At 47.5% G+C, this 20,718-nt stretch overlaps 1 protein-coding gene across 1 annotated transcript in view; it reads right to left on the reverse strand.

Moving 5' to 3' along the window:
• Positions 1-20,718, reverse strand: part of NET1 (neuroepithelial cell transforming 1) — a 58,197-nt gene that overhangs the window by 20,634 nt on the left and 16,845 nt on the right. Inside the window, 2 exon segments of the mRNA XM_030479182.1 lie at positions 2,745-2,804; positions 9,004-9,070. Coding sequence (XP_030335042.1) covers positions 2,745-2,804; positions 9,004-9,070 — 127 coding nt within the window.

The raw sequence follows: 20,718 nt of genomic DNA on the forward strand, positions 1-20,718 counted from the left end.
GTCTAATTAGAGGCTTAATAGACCTGGTTGGGTTGTGAGGAGGACTCTAGGCAGCAAAGGGAAGGTTAACAAGGCAAACTAAACAGGAATAGCCAGGGAATTGCAGTCCTTCTGGGCTCTGCCATGTTGTGCACTGTCTTCCTGGTATGCGGAATGATAAGCTGCAATACGTCAAGTTTAAACATCAATAAAGGGCTGCTCCACCTCTTCAGAAAGACAAGTACACATCCAAGTTCAATAATCCCTTCCCCCTCCCTTTATGCTAAAAACATACATCGGGTAGGGTGCCAAGTCTGGGATATGAGGGTGCAGCTCCCTGCTCCATAGCAGCCCTTCATGGGATCACCATCTCCATGGCGTTTTGTCAGCAGAGTGATGCCCAGAAGGAGTGTGAATGCAATATGCTGGCAAAACTCCTCTGTTATTGCAAGTATGGTGACAAAACAACAGCTTGTCAGCTGAGCTATATTTACTGGGGGAGAGAGTGGAGCTGAAGTAACAGTTATGTTGTGAACATAGACACTTGATAGAGACAAAGTCTCAAAAATCAGCTCCCATCTGTCGGATTACAGAATCCCAGACTGGTTCGTGTTGGAAGGGACCTTAAAGCTCATCCAGTTCCAACCCCTGCCCCGGGCAGGGACACCTTCCACTAGAGCAGGTTGCTCCAAGCCCCTGTGTCCAACCTGGCCTTGAACACTGCCAGGGATGGGGCAGCCACAGCTTCTCTGGGCACCCTGTGCCAGCGCCTCAGCACCCTCACAGGGAAGAGCTTCTGCCTCAGAGCTCATCTCACTCTCCCCTCTGGCAGGTTAAAGCCATTCCCCTTGGCCTGTCCCTACAGGCCCTTGTCCAAAGCCCCTCTCCAGGTTTCCTGGAGCCCCTTTAGGCACTGGAGCTGCTCTAAGGGCTCCCCTGCAGGAGCCTTCTCTTCTCCAGGCTGCCCCAGCCCAGCTCTCTCAGCCTGGCTCCAGAGCAGAGCTGCTCCAGCCCTCGCAGCAGCTCCGGGGCCTCCTCTGGCCTCGCTCCAGCAGCTCCACGTCCCTCTTGTGCTGTTGCCCCAGAGCTGGATCAGGACTGCAGGGGGGGTCTCCCCCTGACCGTAATATTCTTAAATTATCTTGATCTCTCGTAACCTTATTTCATCAGTGAAACAGATACACCAGTGTCTGATGGAGCCAAATTTAGGCTATTGGTTCACCCTCATCAAATCTAGACAGAGCGAAGTACAGTCTATACTACAGCTTAAGTGCTCAATGAGACTCTGAAGTCTTGGTGATGTGTTTTGAATATCTGACTATAAATGGTTGACTTTGTGCTTTTGAAACTCTCAATAACCTTGAGAATTGGTATGAAACAGCCTAAAAATGACAATCCAATCCAAAATGACAATACAATTGTAATGTATTTTAACAAGAATACACTGGAGTGTACGTGGTGGGTGTCCTTCAAACTCTCAAATGTCCAGGAAAGCCAGACCCTTCAAACAGAACAAGTTAAAAAGGTTAACCAAAAGCTGCAGCTTGAACTTCGACTGTGTAAGCCCAGGGATTTCCCTTTTTCCTTGGAAGATTTCGGTTAGAACTCTTAAAAGGGGAGTACACAAATTGTTGATGTTTTGGCTTCACCTTAATGTGATTGCTTGGTGGGACAAACCCTAAGTCAGGCAATTTTCTCCAGCACATAAAAAGGTAGTTCAATTAAAAGGCAAAGAAAAAGAAACCCCTCTTCCCTGAGGGCAGATTTCGTTGCCACAGCACTCCCATCTGCATCAGAAAGACCTCAGAAACAAACCAAGCCCCAAACACAGTCACTTCAGAGGCATCAGCACTGAAGATAATCTTTCTCTGCTCTTTTTCCCTCTCCTACTGGGAAATTACAGGGATGGTCTTATCTGGAACAGGAGATCTGGTCTAGAGAGGTCAAAGCTCAGAGTTAGCCAGTTGGACACCACAATTGGGCATGGAAAGCTTCCAGTAATAGCCAGGTTAAGTGAGGCTAATAAATAATGCGCAAATGCAAAGTGAGTGACAACAACAGAGGATGCAGTGGTCAAACAGGAAATTCCCCACTAACAAGTGACTTTTAATCCCAGCCTAATAAACCTTAAGCCCCACTTGGTTAACTCTCAACTCAATAGCTGCCTTCTTAGGAAAAACCCTGTTTCTCTTCCTTCCCTTCTTCAGAGTAGTGCCTGGCAGTGGGATCTTCAGGGCAGATCCGGGAAGCAGTTTCTCTTTCAGAAAGCCAAGCTTGGATAGTCCTTGGAAAAAGAGGCAGCTCTGCAACTTCCTACCCTCATTTCTCTAAGTCACTTTAATCCATAGCTTTAAGAACAATTTACCTCCCAGTCAGCCCCTCTTGTTTGCAATACAGTGAAGTGCGTTAACTAAAGTCAAACAAAAGCAACATTTGAAGGGGCTTTGCACAGTTTTGCTTCCTGGCCCTTGCAAATGCTTATGTTCTCGCTAAGTTATGGGTTACACACATTCATTTCACACAGCATTAAAACCGTGGCAGATTTAGGATACAAATGATTAAACCAGCAGATCACAAACAGTGTTATGGATAGCAGAAGCAGGCCTCAGCCCACCCCAGAGGTGTATGCAAGAGCAAACACAGCTGTACACATCTCTGAAGTGTGGATGGGGAAATGCAAACACAGAAAGCACCGTGTTCCCAGTGGAAGCCACTCCACAGAGTAGGTGATTGCACAATGTTGTAGAGCAAAGTGTTTTGGTTACCTTAAAGTCAAGGCTGCAGAGACTGACTGCATCATCATCCTTCTCTCGTCGCTTCCTCTTCTGTGAGAAATGAAACAGAGCTGTCATAGAGCAACTAGAGACATTTTCTTCCATTGCACCCCCAACTAACTGCAATAACTCAAAACCTCTAAAGGTTGGAACCAAAAAGCATGTTTATGCTATTTCATGAGATTTGTCACCTGATTGAGACCTGTAAATTAGATGTCTACAAGCTGGTTTCTCTGCACACCCGTACTTGTGGTTGTGAGTAAAGCCTTAAGTGGGAAATCTCAGCAGCAGGGCAGAACGCAGCGGTTACCACTGTGGAATTGAGATTCCTTTAGTTAAAGGAAGCATTTTTTGTGGTTTCTAAGCAATCCAGCCATAAAGTTGGGCTTTTTGAAAGAGTTAAGTACTCAGAGGGTCAGATTTGGTGAGCATTAGGATCTGAGGTCTCCAGGGGACACCAGAAGACACCATTCACCTGCATGGCTGGGCTTGGGCAGGGGGCTGAGAGTGAAGGGATTTACTGATTTCACCTTGAGACAGAGCCAGCATAAAGCAGTTTTGCACTGGGTTGGTTGTTCCTGCTCCTCAGCTACATTCTAATACCCAAATGTATCTTATTTAGGGGGATTCTTACTGTGTATCAGGGATTTGTTTTATAGTGCAGTTCCCTAAACAGCTGAATGTGTGTATGTGAGGGCATTTTGGTCACCTATTTAATTCATTCTGTTGGATGTGGCCAGTAGACAGCTGTGGCTAAAGCATTCCTGCTAGGAATGCAGTGGGTTTTGGGGAAGAAAGATGAGGCTTTGGCCAGGGAACTGTCAGCTATTTTCCCTTCCAAAGAGGAGCAGAAGCCAATGGAACAATGATCAAAGACATCTGCCCTGAGCTTCCTGATACCTCCCACTGGTTCTGCACTATCTGGGCTTCTACATTGCTTTTTCATCACCCAGATATGGAAAAGCAATTGTGGACTCATCCTGTTAGGCTGGGCCAGCCTGGAGATCACCTGGTCTGGAAAAAAACATGGATCACGAACATAAAGTGTTTGGTCATCCCTGAAACAAGGAGTTGATTTTCATCCCGTGTTTGACCCTTGTCCTTCAACATTTCAGAATGAATCAAGTTCATCCTCTTCTACTTCATTAAGTACAAAGAAACTGGTTTGTGTTTTTATACTGGTCTACATGTTGTTTATCAGTTTAGCAGACGTTGAACTAAGTGAAATGAGGAAAACACCCTCCCTGCAGCTGCAGAGGGAATCCCAGACTGGTTTGGGTTGGAAGGGACCTTAAAGCTCCTCCAGCTCCAACCCCCTGCCACGGGCAGGGACACCTTCCACTAGAGCAGGTTGCTCCAAGCCCCTGTGTCCAACCTGGCCTTGAACACTGCCAGGGATGGGGCAGCCACAGCTTCTCTGGGAAAAGTCTGTGCCAGCGCCTCAGCACCCTCACAGGGAAGAGCTTCTGCCTCAGAGCTCATCTCAATCTCCCCTTTTCTAGTTTAAAGCTGTTGACTTTCGAACATTTCTGAACACTGGGGAACTACTACCTCAAATCCACTCTGAAGTTCATCAAATTTCAGCTTTGTGCTCTACCAGTCCTGCAGCCTGACCTTCTGCCATGAGAATCATAGAATCACAGACTGGTTTGGGTTGGAAAGGACCTTAAGATCACCCAGTTCCAACCCCCTGCCATGGGCAGGGACATACACAAGTCCTGTTTTCTTAGAAATTAATAATATATTCAAATAAAAGTTGTACTTTAGTAGAGGTTTGTCACCATCGTGAGTGCCTTTCAGATGTGTGAATACAAGTATTCATTCAAAGTACTTTAAAATGCTGAGCAGTTTCCATGGTTCTTTTGGAAAGCTGATGGTGCTGAGGGGATGTCCAGCTCCCCATGAGGGTTCTCAAACCTGTTCTCTTGTTTGCTGGTCCTTTTGTGTGATGGTCCAATGTGTCTTCTTGCCTGTCCACATGATGCTGACTCTACTATACACACATGTGATGGTAAGATAATACTGAAGTGCACTCACTAGTGTTTTGTACTCTGGGTTTTGGTGCTGTGAGGTTTCTCCTCAGCTATTCAAAACTCGCTACAGAAGTGGCTGCAAGTCCAAAGTTCCCCAATGATTTCAGTGTTTCTGCTTAATTTCTACTGTATTTGCAGAGATAAGATAGTGACTCTGCTACGTGAGGCCCTTCACTGCTAGACTTGCTAACCACAGAGGAGCACATTCTCACATTAGACGTGATGTCTTCCCATATTTATAGCACTGACACTGAATTAATGTCCCAGCACACTCCAGACTCTTTGAGCAGACCTTTGTCAGGCTGGAGAACACATGCAAATGCAGCCATTTGGCTTTTTCTAAGGTTGAGTAAAATATTCAGGCTTGGTTATTTATCAAACCCCTGCAGTAAAACACTGTTCTAACCACACCTTTTCAGTCTGCAGCTTATTTTTCCCATCTGGAAGTGAAGGATTTTAGCATCTCTTTAACAGCAGAAATCTCGCAATAAAAGACAAAGACAACCACGCCTCGTTGCTCTGAGTATTATTCCTTCCTTATGTAGTCAAGTACATTAACATCTTTAACATACAGCTCCAACCCAAAGCCCAGACACGAAAGGAAGGCCAAGGTTTTGTTTTTAAACTGGCTAGACTTATGCAATAAGTATTGCATTGGCTGGAGCCCATTTCCTTTGCCCAATATAGTTTCATAGACATTTCACTACGGAGCCAGCTGTATCATTCCTGTGTGGTGCCAGAAAAGGAACAGATTCCAAGAAAAAGGCCTCTTCAGACTGCTCAAATCTGGGGCTTTAAAGGCACATGGTAGAAAAGCAACTGCTCCGGTGCTGCTTTCTCACATCTTTGAGAGGGTCACGATCCGAGATCTGATACTTCAACCTTGTCACGGAACTCAAGTCATGTGGAACAAGTTACTTCTATGAGAGTTATTAAAGTGTAAAAACTGTGAGAGCTGATTGAGGCTCTCAAAGAGGTATTTATTGTAAAGGAGAGCATAAAAAGATGCTAATCAGGAGGGGAAATCTAAATATTCTGTGACTTGCTGCTAGAAAGACCTAACTGATGCCATGAGCACGAATGTGAATTCCATTTCAAGGGTTCTGATCAAAGCTCTGGGAATGCTTTTTGAAGGAGTACTGGTTTTCCATTTGAAAACAAGCACCTGAGAAAGTTGGGGCTGTTGAGCCTGGAGAAGAGAAGCTGCGTGGAGACCTCAGAGCAGCTTCCAGTGTCTGAAGGGGGCTACAAGGATGCTGGAGAGGGACCTTCATCAGGGACTGGAGTGATGGGACAAGGGGTGATGGGTTCAAACTGAAACAGGGGAAGTTCAGGTTGGATACAAGGCAGAAGCTCTTCCCTGTGAGGGTGCTGAGGCGCTGGCACAGACTTTTCCCAGAGAAGCTGTGGCTGCCCCATCCCTGGCAGTGTTCAAGGCCAGGTTGGACACAGGGGCTTGGAGCAATCTGCTCTAGTGGAAGGTGTCCCTGCCCATGGCAGGGGTTAGAACAAGATGATCCTAAGGTCCTTTCCAAACCTAACTATTCTTTGATTCTATGATCTAGTTTTCATCTCTCCTACTAAAGGCTTTTGCCTAAGCCCAGGATGTTTAGTTCTTTAGGGCTCAGTCTGGGGTTTTGTTGCTTATTGCCCACTTGAAGTCATTAAACACCACTAAGGCTTCAGGTGAGGAACATGCATCAGGACCATTAAGTCAACAAAGATCAAGTGCCTGTTTCTCATAGATGAATCCTCCTTAATGAAAAGGGAGAAGGGAAAAGAGGCCATGAGCAACCTTGCTTCCAGTCAGAAGCCATCAGGGGATGCTTTAACCTGAACTGCATTAGTCTTTTCTTAGAATTATGCAGAACATGCACTAGTTGTCCTCTGTAAACCCATCCCACCTCTGCAGGCATGAAGAAGACACTTGGCTTCCTGCCCCACTTCCCCTGAGGCTCAGGCCAGGTACATTTTAAGGACTTTTGGCCAAACAGCTGCCCAAACTATGGCATGAAGAGATGCTATTTGTGACTGGTGCTCATGGAGGGGAATAAAACCCCTTGTGGGACACTCTTACTCCAGCACATAAGACATGACACCTAGAAAAGGAGAGTTCTGGCTTGCCTAGGGGCTGCTGCCAAAACACAGAGCTCTGCTCAGTATATGTCAGCATAATCACATTGGCAAAGCCTCTGAGTGGAGACCTGGTCCCTGGCCATGCACAGGGGAATGTCTGCTGGGCAGCTGCACAGCTATGCACTCTGCTTCAGTACCCTTCCCCTCCTGTATTTGCTTCTCTTCCAGGTGTATCAGCCCAAGACTAACCTCTAACTAGCCACAGGAAGGATTGGATCTCCAGAGGAAGGCTGGAGTTCAGGGGTGCCCACTGTCTGTAGCAGCAAATGAAGCTATTTGGGCTTGGAGGGAGAAGTGGAGGTGGATTAGGTTGATGAGGGACATGATGGAAGATGCAGACGAGCAATTAAATCCTCCAAACCTCATATCTTTGGGATTTGCAGTCTGCCATGACATACAATGTGTTCTAACTGTAATTCAGAGTTGAACTGACTGTGCTTATAGCCAAATGAAAGCAGATTAAAAAGAAAACCATGCAAAGAACAGGAATAACTTGAAACTCCATCAAAACGCTTTTCATTTGTGAAAATGTTAAAATATGTTAATGAAAATGTTAAAAATGTTAATATGTTAAAACATAATTTCTTCAAATGGGAAAGAATATAATTTCAAGGGCTTTGTAATATTCAGCTGCACATTGTCACCAGATGAAAGTCTCTAAAATGAAGCAAAAGCAAAGTCTACAAAAGGTTATGGTTTTGTTTAATGCACTCCCTCAGTGACTGGTGTTTGTGCAGCCCCAAAACTGCACATGGATGCCCTTCAAGGCACAGCCAGCAAAGTGCTTGTCTAAATACATGCTTTGACAAGAAGCTCCAATTGATTTTAGATGGGATTTCCTTCATAAAAGGTAAGTCCTGTCCTTTTCCCCACCTCCAGGCACGTTCTCATGCCCTTCCTTGTGCCAACACAGGAGTCCCACAGCTTGTGCAGGCAGCTGGATCAGCTCATCCCAAACTTGTTGGGTTCTTTTTGGTAAGGCAAGGTTTTCAGGCTGCCTGAGGATGGGATCACCACTTCCAGGGGCAGCGGGGGGTAAATCAGCTTAGGCAGCTCATGGACATGAGCTTTAAGATGGGAAAAGATCTGTATAGACCACACTAGGCACTGTGCACCTACCTCAGCTGACTGATTGCCTTGAAATCCTCAGCATGTGAGGAGAGACTTCGTGAAGCAGCAATTCAGAACAGAAATCATAGAACAGAATCCCAGCCTGGTTTGGGTTAAAGCTCATCCAGTTCCAGCCCCCTGCCACGGGCAGGGACACCTTCCACTAGAGCAGGTTGCTCCAAGCCCCTGTGTCCAACCTGGCCTTGAACACTGCCAGGGATGGGGCAGCCACAGCTTCTCTGGGCACCCTGTGCCAGCGCCTCAGCACCCTCACAGGGAAGAGCTTCTGCCTAAGAGCTCATCTCAATCTACCTGCTCCTATAAACATGGTTAAGACATAAAACATTCTTTAGATGTGGCTTTAAAACCAGCATAAATGAGTTAAAAGATCAGAAATGAGTTAAACCCAGTGTAGGTCCTCTCTGGAGAGTGGTTCATCTTTGTCTACCAGCTCTAGAGGCTGGAGGTGAGCTACTTCCCTGGCAAGGAATGTAAGTTAAAGGATGGAGAGAAGAGAGTGCAAGGCTTACAGCAGGGAGGCCATGCACTTGCTCTAGGTAGCTTCTCTATGTCAAATGAAATACAGATTCTTGTATTTAAGGAAAAAAATGAAGGTTTATTTCTATCCCATGTTTCACATCTTGCCTATTGCATTGCCAGCTTAGTTAGGACTGCTGAAACACATCAGAAAGTAAGAAATTGATGAAGACATCACAGTGTCCAGGATTCCCTGCCTTCCACTAATCCCTGTGTGCAAAAAGCACCCTCTAGCTAAAGCTCAGAAGCCTCACAGGCTCAGAAAGTGTCTAGCCAGGGAGAGAAGAATGTGTTGGTTTTCCTTCTCCTCCAGACAGATGGACCTTCACCTCTGTGTTCCTGCTTGTGTTTGCCTGCTGTTGCAATCTGCACCCTTGCTGCAAGTGATGAGTGACAAGGGGTGATGGGTTCAAACCACCACCTGGTTTACTCACCAGGGTGAAGTCCCAGTGTGGTCCTGGAGTGAGGAATGTGAAAGAGCTGCCTCGTCTCAGGGGGTACCTGTGAGCAGAAAGAAGGAATGAGGTAAATAACTTATAGGTTGTGGTAGCAATTGATAAAGCACATCTGTTTTGCACAGCTTGGATGGTATCATACATCTTCAGCTCCAGCACTAAAGCTGTAAAGACAATGAAGAAAGACATGGAGCTGCTGGAGCAAGTCCAGAGGAGGCCTTGAGGATGATCAGGGGCTGGAGCAGCTCCCGTATGGAGACAGGCTGAGAACATTGGGGCTGTTCAGCCTGGAGAAGAGAAGCTGCGTGGAGACCTCAGAGCAGCTTCCAGTGTCTGAAGGGGGCTACAAGGATGCTGGAGAGGGACTCTTCATCAGGGACTGGAGTGATGGGACAAGGGGTGATGGGTTCAAACTGAAACAGGGGAAGTTCAGGTTAGATCTAAGGCAGAAGCTCTTCCCTGTGAGGGCGCTGAGGCACTGGCACAGGTTGTCCAAAGAGGTACTAAATGCTCCATCCCTGGCAGTGTTCAAGGCCAGGTTGGACAGAGCCTTGGATGACATGGTCTAGTGTGAGGTGTCCCTGCCTGTGGGCAGGGGTTGGAACTGGATGATCTTAAGGTCCTTTCCAACCCAAACCATTCCATGATTCTATGTAGCACAGTCTTTGGGAAGGAGAGACCAAAGGGATTGCCAATATTCCCCACCACAACTGCAGGTGTTGGATTAAAAACCTGCTTCACTACAATAAACGTGCACGAGAGGCAGCAAAAACCTCCCACTGGGCCCTGCAGGCTGGTCTGAAGGAAAAAATGTCTCTTTTTGACCCCAAAGCTGCCAATCTGACCAAGAGGGAGGATAAAACAGTCCAAATAATATAAACCACTCATATTGTGGCCTCATTTTCTGAGGTTAATGAAGCTGAAAGGAAAAGAGGCAACAAACTGCACCTTTGACAATAGAGCCTTGTAGTTACCCATCAAATTACAACCAGGAATTGAGTCGTGGTCTTTCATTAAGTCATTTTTGATCCAAGAAAGTTAAACCACCAGAAAGCAGGACACACAATAGGGCGTTTGTATAATCCTTGCTCTTTGAACAATGCTAAAGGAATTGCCTTCTGCAAGTCATTTATTGCACTAGCACCCAGTTAAGCAAACAAGCTGTGTGCCAGCTTTCACTGTCTGCTGGACTTAAGGTATGTTTCCAGCAATGGCTTTTGAAAGCTTATTCTGGCCATAGGATGGAGAAACAGTTTTCTGTCTGTCATTGGGTTTTTGCATGTGGAATTGGAGTCCCAAACGGGCCACACACTTCTCTGTCAAAGGCAACCAGCTGCAGCACCTAAAGGGGAGCAGGTTTCCCCTTTGCTGTCACAAACTCAGACAGAAGCATCTCTCAGCAGCTGCACTGTTCTTCTTCACACTGAGATCCCACAGGATTAGCAGAAAACCTGGATATAATGTAGGAATGTGGCTGCTTCCGGCTTCCAGGGGACTTGCGCTCAGGCATTCCTGAAAATTCATCTTACAGAGTAGTCAGTGGTGTTTCACGTCAGCAGCTCTCTGGATCGGGAGAGGAAAAGCAGTTGTCTGGAATGGGTTGGGCAGGGTGGGGTGTTCTGGATTGGTGGTTGGAAAATACAAGTCAAGCACCTAGAAAATGCTTTTGTAGTTCTACCAACCTGTGCAGATCAACAAGGATCCTAAATCATGGAATGGTTTGGGTTGGAAAGGAGCTTAAAGCTCATTCAGCTCCAACCCCCTGCCACGGGCAGGGACACCTTCCACTAGAGCAGGTTGCTCCAAGCCCCTGTGTCCAACCTGGCCTTGAACACTGCCAGGGATGGGGCAGCCACAGCTTCTCTGGGCACCCTGTGCCAGCGCCTCAGCACCCTCACAGGGAACAACTTCTCCCTTATCTCCAACCTGAACTTCCCCTGTTTCAGTTTGAACCCATCACCCCTTGTCCTATCACTCCAGTCCCTGATGAAGGTCCCTCTCTAGCATCCTTGTAGCCCCCTTCAGACGCTGGAAGCTGCTCTGAGCTCACCACACAATATATATAGAGAAATATGTTATGAAGTGAACTGTATTGGAAGTGAGATGGGAGGGAATAAAAGGTGCTTTTGGGGATAAGGTGTCCTGGGTTCACAGAAGGTGAAGCAGCAGATGTGGACTACACAGGTGAGCTTCTTAACACTTCTCCTCCAGAAATATATGTCTGTGCTGACCCTTTGCTTAGCATATATCTGTTAACACACAGGACACTGTATTTTCCTTCAAACTCAGCTCTGAGAAGGAATCTAACCAACTGCTGAATGCCTGAGCTGGTTCTTGCTCCTCTCTCAAGGAAGGACCGTGTCCAGGCAATGGATTTTGTTTCTTGGGATGACCCAAGGAGATGAACCGAAACTATTATTTGGCACCAGGTACCAAAAAGACAAGAGCACGATGTGCTGGAAGGGCAAATTCTCTTCATTCCCCACTCATGGTGAAGGAATGTGTCTGATACACATGAAAAGCTGAAGCAGCCTTAGCAGAAAGTGCTATACTTTGACCTGGACATGGGGTGAGAGCTGTTTGGCCGCCTCAGGAGGTCCCATGGAATAGGAGCAACACTTCCCTGCAGCTTCTGGGGTGGCTGATGTCCCTTGAGGACCATTCAGGAAGCATCTCACCTGCTCCAAGGGTTCAAGTGAGGTAGCTGCTGCCATGTGAGCAGTGAAAGTGCTAAGCAAGCAGCATCTGCAGTGGAAAACCAGGAAGCAGGAACATTGCCATGGGCTTCCAAGTGATTAGAACAGTAAATATGCCATCTGTGCTATATATATATACTCATAGACTTAGATATCTAAATATATATTTATCCTAATACCCAAAATTTCCAAGATATATAATAAATAAGCTTATTCAAAGTACTATATGCATGAATTACGACTTAGGTAAAACCAGAGGAAGCTGCTCCTCTGACCACAAGACCTTCAGGTACCTTTGGATTAGCCCAACCCTTTGAACACAATCCCTATGCCTGTGACACTGCTCCAGGAAGGAAAGTGGCATTTCCAAGAGCTGCATACCAGGACACTGATCGCTAGATGGAGGAGAAACTTCTGGAAGGGAACGTTCTTTGGGATTTAGAAAAGTACATCCTGCTCGTGAAGCAAATCTGGGATTGAGCATTGGATTTCTTTGAAATTTAAAATAGAGGCATTTTTTTCTCATGAGAAAGAAAAATCCTCAGTGTTTAATCCCAACGTGTAACCTGCCCACACCAAAATGTATGAGTTTGATTAAACCTTCCTTGAGTACACATAGAAAAGCACAGGGAGAACGAATGGGCTGCAAACTGTGCCATGCACAACTATAAAGAGCTGGGATGGACGGAGCCGCAGTCTCCAAGGCAGACATGAGCTTGGGAAGCAGGAGCACAGTTTTATTCCATGAATCTTGATCTCCAACACAAGAGGCAGCCAAATTGTGGCCTGGAAGCCACATCAAGCTTGAAAACTGGTCAGAGTAACTCCCAGTCATCCTAGAATGGAGCTGGGCTGCTTGGAGCTGCCCCAGCTGCAGTGTCTGGGTCCTGGGTGCACCCCAGGTTGTGCCCCTCTGCCATGAGTTTGGCCCATTTCATAGAATCCCAGCCTGGTTTGGGCTGGAGGGACCTTAAAGCTCCTCCAGTTCCAACCCCTGCCATGGGCAGGGACACCTTCCACTAGAGCAGGTTGCTCCAAGCCCCTGTGTCCAACCTGGCCTTGAACACTGCCAGGGATGGGGCAGCCACAGCTTCTCTGGGCACCCTGTGCCAGCGCCTCAGCACCCTCACAGGGAAGAGCTTCTGCCTCAGAGCTCATCTCAATCTCCCCTCTGGCAGGTTAAAGCCATTCCCCTTGGCCTGGCCCTCCAGGCCCTTGTCCAAAGCCCCTCTCCAGGTTTCCTGGAGCCCCTTTAGGCCCTGGAGCTGCTCTAAGGTCTCCCCTTCAGGAGTCTTCTCCAGGCTGCCCCAGCCCAGCTCTCTCAGCCTGGCTCCAGAGCAGAGCTGCTCATGCGAGAGGCATTAACTTGGAAACCTCAGGTTTTAAAACGAGTTGTAGTGATGGGGAGTGCAGTAGGATGAAGGTTCAAAACTCCACAGGCAGCTTTGTTTCCAGTTGCCCAAAGAGTCGGAGAGGAACTTCTCCATCTCAGACTCCATCATCTGAATTTTCTCCCTTGGTCACTCAGCTGTGAGCAGAAATGCAGCCCAACCCTCCCACAACAGGCATGTAATAGAGAAATATCTGCCACAGATGAAAAGGTCCCTCCAGTTCTCCAAACACCCAACACATCTGCACCAACAGAGCGTGTTACACATCAGCTGCTCTTTCTTCCTCTTCATTTCCTCCTCTTCAATGGTCTAGTAAGAGGACTCCATGAAGAGAAGTAAGTAGGAATCAGAAACTGCTCCTCATTACATGCCACCAACATCAACAGTGTTCTAGCAGTAGGAATTCTCTTATTTGTTCTAGATCTTGGTATCACAGACACTTCCCAACCACGTTTTGTGGTTTAAAGAGATCTAACTGATCCTCCTTCCTTTCCAAGTCTTTGGGCAACTATGGGGAGCTGAGATCTGCTAGGAACCATCAGGAATGGCAAACAGACACATAGAGGGAAGCAGACTTGTGCTAAGCAGAAAAAAGACCTTTAGGAAAGCAGCCTCTATCATCTCAAAGCTTCATCCCACCTCCTCCATGTCCTGTCTCCAGTCACTGCTTGTAACTGGGCCGTGATAAGGCACCATTTAAGCACTGGGATGATTGCCTGCAGAACTGCTGGGTTTTTTTGCTTTGTTAGAGCTTGCAAAGCCCTTCAAAAAGCACAGAGCCAAATTTAGTCACCTGCATGACTCCCACCACCCCTATTACGTGCAGATGGATGACTCAGGATTGCAGAGCTCACACGGGCATCCCTTGCAAGGCCAGTCAGGAATGTGAAAGCAACGTTGGTGAAGGAAAGGTCAGCAATGACCGTAAGAGGTTTTACCTAATGCATCTCCCAGCATACTGGGAGGAAAAGCAGAGCCCAGCACTGCAGGTCATGGCTCAAACCACGGTGTGATTAATTCAGACAAGAGCAGAGTGGCCTGGATGTAATGTTGGAGGACCTGGAGAGAGCAGAGTGAAGCATTGTGCTGGTGCCAGCAGTGGGATGGAGTTAATAGCTGTGTTTACCACAAAGCTCTTCCAAGGGGCAAGCCCTATTGCAGGGACATCCACAGCTATCTCTGCTGTGTCACCCGAACCAAGTGTGTTCAGTCACTTCCTTGGGAGAGATTCTTCTTGATAAAGTGTCTCCAGGATAATGTCCTTGCTTTAAGACAGGATGAGCAGATACAGACTCTTCTCCTTATCTTACCAGGCTTAAGACAAGCAGAAAGTGTTAATCACAGCTGGCTGATTCATGCAACTCTGCTTTCAAAGTGATGAAGAACTTCAGGGTTATGACCACACAAAAAATCACTTTCAAGATGTAAAATGCTGTGGCAACACGCTGGCAAAGCAAATCTCTCCCAAGTAAGAGCAGGGGAAGGGCAATGTTGTTGGGATTGTACAGAAAGAACAAACACTTCTGTTTTGGTACCCTCTGTTTGCTTCAAGAAATGAAATGTTCCAGGCTGCTTACCAGCAAATGATGAGACTGCCAAGTCTTGCCAAGAGTAAATCTTTCCAGAGCCTGTTAAAATAGAGATTGCCATGCTGATGGCCCGTAGAGAGATTAGCTATGAAGTATTTATAAGCTTAAAAGAGTGTGTGTCACTTGGATTCTCAAGTTGGCCTGCAAACAGGTTTAGAAACCCAGCTACCAGCACTGAGAGAGGCAGGGGAAGTCCCGAACACAAAACCTGTTCAGCAACAGGTTTTAGCACAGGAGGAGATGGGGCCCCAATAATCTTAATAGAGGAAGTTTGGGCAATTGAGTAGATAACAGCTTGATAAAGGTAAGTGGGCAGGCTCAATTGTTTCACATTAAAGCCAGACTAAGGAAACAGTCATTGTTCCTGGCTTCCTTGGAAAAACAGCAGGATCCTCTCGCTGGGTATGGATGTAGCAATAGCAGGGAGCACTTGGCCAAATTTGTCCTCAGAATTTCATGTCAAATACGGAGACAGGCTGAGAACATTGGGGCTGTTGAGCCTGGAGAAGAGAAGCTGCGTGGAGACATCAGAGAAGCTTCCAGTGTCTGAAGGGGGCTACAAGGATGCTGGAGAGGGACCTTCATCAGGGACTGGAGTGATGGGACAAGGGGTGATGGGTTCAAATTGAAACAGAGGAAGTTCAGGTTGGATACAAGGCAGAAGCTCTTCCCTGTGAGGGTGCTGAGGCGCTGGCACAGGGTGCCCAGAGAAGCTGTGGCTGCCCCATCCCTGGCAGTGTTCAAGGCCAGGTTGGACACAGGGGCTTGGAGCAACCTGCTCTAGTGGAAGGTGTCCCTGCCCGTGGCAGGGGTTGGAACTGGAGGAGCTTTAAGGTCCCTTCCAATACAAACCAGTCTGGAGTTCTATGATTGCCTTCAGAGCTAGAAACATTTGGAAGTTCAGAAGGGAAGGGGAAACAGCAATGAAGAAACACACTTGATCTTGGATCAACTCAGCAAAACCAAATGTTTCTGTCAAACACTAATAAAGCCATAAATAAGGTTTTTAGGGTCAAGAGAAATCCAAAAGACATCCCCAAACAGATTCCCATTAGCCAGACGAGGGGATAAGGCTCAGAAAAGCTTCACTCATCAGTTAGAGCAAGTTCCCATTAATGTTATTTGAAACATTTTGCTCCCCTTTTACTGTAACCCCGACCGCCCAGTCCGCAGCAGTCACAGTCTGCACTCCTGTTCCCTTCGGTTTTGATGGCTTATCCAGGAAACTGCAGAAATGCTTTGATCTGGCAGTTCTCTTCACTTCAGAAAGCTCCAAAATACATTCTTCAGCCTGGGCAGCAGTTCTGGGCTTCCTTCCCCTCTGACTTCCAGCCCCCTCCCCTCTCTGTTTTCAGAGCAAGCTGTTCTTAAATCTAAACCACTTGCAGCAGCGAAGTACCGTGATGGTGAATATTAACAGCAACATGAACAGATTCAAAGCCTTGCCCCAAATTCACACTTGTGAATCCTGGTTGGAATGACAAGAAGAGAAAAGCTCCATGAAGAGTCTTTACAGTTTGAATGTAAAGCTATTCTGCAATGGGGGAAGCAAAAAAGAGCCTCTCTATTAACTTACTATAGTGAATATTTCCACTTCAACAATATCCAGAGGTCTTGGCCAGTGCAAGAGGCCTCCCAAGCACTGTGCAAACATACTCTGACTAAGGGCACTTACTGTGTTGCTTGTCACGGTTCCTTATCTTGAAAAGCTCCAGGGTAAAAGCTTTACTTGAAGAAAAATCTATTGACAGACATTTGAAATATCTCAAAGCAAGAGAGAAGGACTCAGTACTTCCATGTGGTCGAGAGGAAAATGGTGCTGGTGAACTCCACATGGAGTTCAAGGTTGCAGACTGCTTCTCCATCATTAACGCTGCCTCATTAATGCTATTGCTGCCAGGAGCACACAAAGGGAAGCAGGATACAGCCATAATTATATAGAGAGCAAGAGACTAAGAGGTCAGTCTCTGGAAATGTGGTTTAGAAACTGCAATAACCCTCTGGCAGCAGCAGCAGGAGGATTTGCAACGCTGGTGCAATTAGGAACTGAAGCAGGCTCAGCTTTCTAATAGCAAAGCCATGAAAACCCACAGCCGTGGAGTTAAACACGGACCAAACCCACCTCGATCCACCTACCACTTGGAAGGACGGAGCAGGGCAAGTGCTGAGCTGAGAACTTCTTGTCCTGCTCAGACACTCTGGAATTGCCATTAGTTTGTTCTTTCATGTTGGAACAACCTCTGCTTCTAAAAGGAAGCGCCTTCAGACACTCTGGGCAGGTTTAGATTATACAAAGAACACTGAATTTGGGTTTTTAGCAGTTTTATGGAGTTCAGCACAGACTGAAGGGGGTGAGCCAGTTTCCATTTTAGAAGGGTTTGCTCCTCATGGGTACTGGGGGAATATTAGAGCTGTTTGTCTGCAGAAGCCGTCAGCAGCAGCACTGAACACGAGCAGATAAGCCCTGAGGAGATTGAACATGCACTGACACCCTCACATAATCACACGCCTGACCTCTGCAGAGCTGCACATTAGCAGTCTCCCCACAGCAACATCGAGCTTCATCTGAGGATCCAAGTGATATCTTTTCACCACACACTTCCCTTACGACCCAAGCATCTTCCTTCCAGTTTGTTTTCACACTTCCCTCCCCAACTGTGTATCTGCTCCAAGCCAATTCCGTCAGCACCGAGCTCCCTCACACTAAGGCTGGCAGAGCTTTCTGCAGCAGAAAGAGAAGGTCTTTTCGGGAGCACACGGTCAAATCTCCTCTTTTCCCTGCTCCAACCCCTTTCCAACTGTTCCAAGTTACTTCAAGGTTTATGCTTAGCACACACAGAGGCATTTTTCAAAGCATTCTGGTGGAATGACGCACTGAGCACACCATCACCTGAAATGAAACAGATAACAACAGCCTTTTGTGAAGGTTATTTATAAGGGAACCAGTTCAGTGATTTAGTTTACAGCATCACTGTGCAAACATTTGTGCTGGCAGCAAACGTCAGCCTCAGTAGGAAAACCCTTGGTCTGCTCTGCTCATGGGCTAACGTGCTGAGTGAGACAGCTCTGCAGCTGCACAGAGCATCTTCAACTAGCATCGTGATGGGAACACCATAAACATCCCAGAGAAGACACAGTGCTGAGGAAACAAGGAAAAGCTGCTGTCTCAAGCGGTCCAAGCCATGCCCAAGCTGAGAGGACAGAAGCATCACATGGCACAGACACAGGCTGGGTGAAGAAGTGGTTCAGAGCAGCCTGAGGAGAAGGACTTGGGGGTGTTGGGTGAGGAGAAGCTCCCCATGACCCGGCTTCAGAGTGTGCTTGAGCCCAAAACCCCCCCCTGTGCTGGGCTGCACCCCCAGAGCGTGAGCAGCAGGTCAGGGAGGGGATTCTCCCCCTCTGCTGCGCTCTGGAGAGACCCCCCCTGCAGTCCTGATCCAGCTCTGGGGCAACAGCACAAGAGGGACGTGGAGCTGCTGGAGCGAGGCCAGAGGAGGCCCCGGAGCTGCTGCGAGGGCTGGAGCAGCTCTGCTCTGGAGCCAGGCTGAGAGAGCTGGGCTGGGGCAGCCTGGAGAAGAGAAGGCTCCTGAAGGGGAGACCTTAGAGCAGCTCCAGTGCCTAAAGGGGCTCCAGGAAACCTGGAGAGGGGCTTTGGACAAGGGCCTGGAGGGACAGGCCAAGGGAAATGGCTTTAACCTGCCCAAGGGGAGGCTGAGATGAGCTCTAAGGCAGAAGCTCTTCCCTGTGAGGGTGCTGAGGCGCTGGCACAGGGTGCCCAGAGAAGCTGTGGCTGCCCCATCCCTGGCAGGGTTCAAGGGCAGGTTGGACACAGGGGCTTGGAGCAACCTGCTCTAGTGGAAGGTGTCCCTGCCCGTGGCAGGGGGTTGGAACTGGAGGAGCTTTAAGGTCCCTTCCAACACAAACCAGGCTGGGGTTCTATGAAACTGTGGTGCTCCAGAAGCACCATCCCTCTTGCAGGGCACAGGAGGGAGCTGGTGCCCCTACACTCATCAGCATTAACATCTTCATGCCAGAGATGCCCCAGAGCATCACCCATCTGTTCTCTCACCCAGGCAACTTGTCCTTGCTTCCAACCACGCTTGCTTTGGAAGACAGCAAAAGCAGACTCTCCCCATACAGCCTGGCAGCATGCAGGGACAGAGCTGTGCAGAGAGCACTCCACTTCTGCAGGCAGGTATTCTTGAGTGCAAGCATCGCAGGGAGGATTATGGCAATGATCTGTCAGTAGGGAAAGAAAGAACTTGATTCCTGTTTATTAAGAGGAAAACGAAAGCTGCTGACAGAACTAACATCTTCTGATCCATGATTAAGCACATGCTGTGTGTCGTAAGTGTGCCCACTTCACAGAGCTATTTGTACTCTCCTTCCCAGAGATATGATGTAAATGCTGCAGCAGAAGCGGGAGGAGGGCTGGAGGGAGAAGCAGAGCAGCTGCTGACTAAACATGTTGCTTGTCAGCAGCCCTGCAAGAGCTCTCACTGCTGCGGGATCATCTTTGGCTGAAGAACACAGATTCAAACATCAGCTAATGCACCCCCAGCTCTTGATCCACTGAGTTTCATCCATCAGGCCCCTGTCGGTCAGGTCTGTCATGACTTCTCCCATGAATGATGAGCTAGAAGATAATCCTAACCATCAAAAACCAGGAGCAGAAAGAAAACCACACCACCACCACATGCCAAACCTTGGCTCCCGTTATCCTATGGAGTATATAGCTGGGATAGGGCTCATCCCATCTGTCAGCCCCGGGATGGGGGAAGAGTTGTCCAGGCTCTCCTGTCACTCCTGGAGAGAGGCTGACACCTCCAGCCAGGCATTTGAAGCTGGCTTAAAATGGCACCTCTCCTTCTCCATAGGCTATAAAGGAACCTTGTGTGTAGCTCAGATGTAAGGAATCAGCTTTTAGGTGGCCAAAGTTAGGTGAAATTAATCCTCCATGTAATGCTTGGGAGATAGCAGCTAAGAAAACCTCTAATTAGAGCTCAGATGCAATACTCATAAATACACTTTGACTCACTCCTTCCTGTCATCCTTGCTGCACAGTTGATAACAAATATCTCTAAAGGCTTAGAGAAACCTTTAGTCAGGCTGTATTCTAAATAGCTCACATCTTCTTCAGTAGTTTTAGGTCCTAAGGTCAGAATTGAGCTGAGTTCCAGAGAAACCACCACCACGTAAGACAGAAAATCTCGATGCAGAGGTGTTAAACTTCATGGTGATAATGCACAAGAAACACCATGAGTAAGTGTTTAAGTATCTGGACCACGTTCAAGGAGGAAAGAGAAAGGAAGCAAGGGTTGTAAACAGCAGCCCTGCTCACAGGAAAGCACTGCCTCATAGAGACGAGACTTGAAGGTAAGTCTGTCTTCACAGTGTGTTTATGTACCAAAGTGAAGGCCACTGTCTCTGGGTGCTTTAATGAACCACTGACCCTTTTGGATTGACTTTACCTGACTCTAATTCCCACAAATCCAGACTCCTGAGGGCTCGCACTGAACTTTAAACCATTCGAGCATCTCCAGGCAGGCAAAAGGCTCCAAGTTGAGCTGAAAGTAGCTGTGTTTAAACATCACTGTTTCCACTGAGTGTCACCCCTTGAGCCCCTTCCCCTGTGATACCTATTTTGAACACTCTCAGGGGAGAGCAGTCGGGATGGAGGAATTCCAAGTGCCAGAAGCCATGGGAGCAAGCTGTGCTGCCCAGCAGCCATGCCAGCTGAGGGAGACTGTGCTGCTCCAAATCCAGACAACTATTTTGAGTTCTTGTGGGAACCAAGGCTTGCTCCACTAAATATTGGAAGTTATCACAAGAGAACACACAGGAAAACATACATTTTGGTGCTGACAGGCACAAACTTCTCTCTTTTTTAACTCTAAGCAGCTATGCAAACAGTCTCTTTGGCTGTGTTCTTCTTTCTTTGTGGTGGTATGAATGTAGTTATGCCAGTTATAGGGCTTAAAGGCTGGACCAGTAACTTAATGTGGTGTAAGGAGTTAC

The sequence above is a fragment of the Strigops habroptila genome, chromosome 3, assembly GCF_004027225.2.
Source record: "Strigops habroptila isolate Jane chromosome 3, bStrHab1.2.pri, whole genome shotgun sequence".
Lineage (NCBI taxonomy): Eukaryota > Metazoa > Chordata > Aves > Psittaciformes > Psittacidae > Strigops > Strigops habroptila.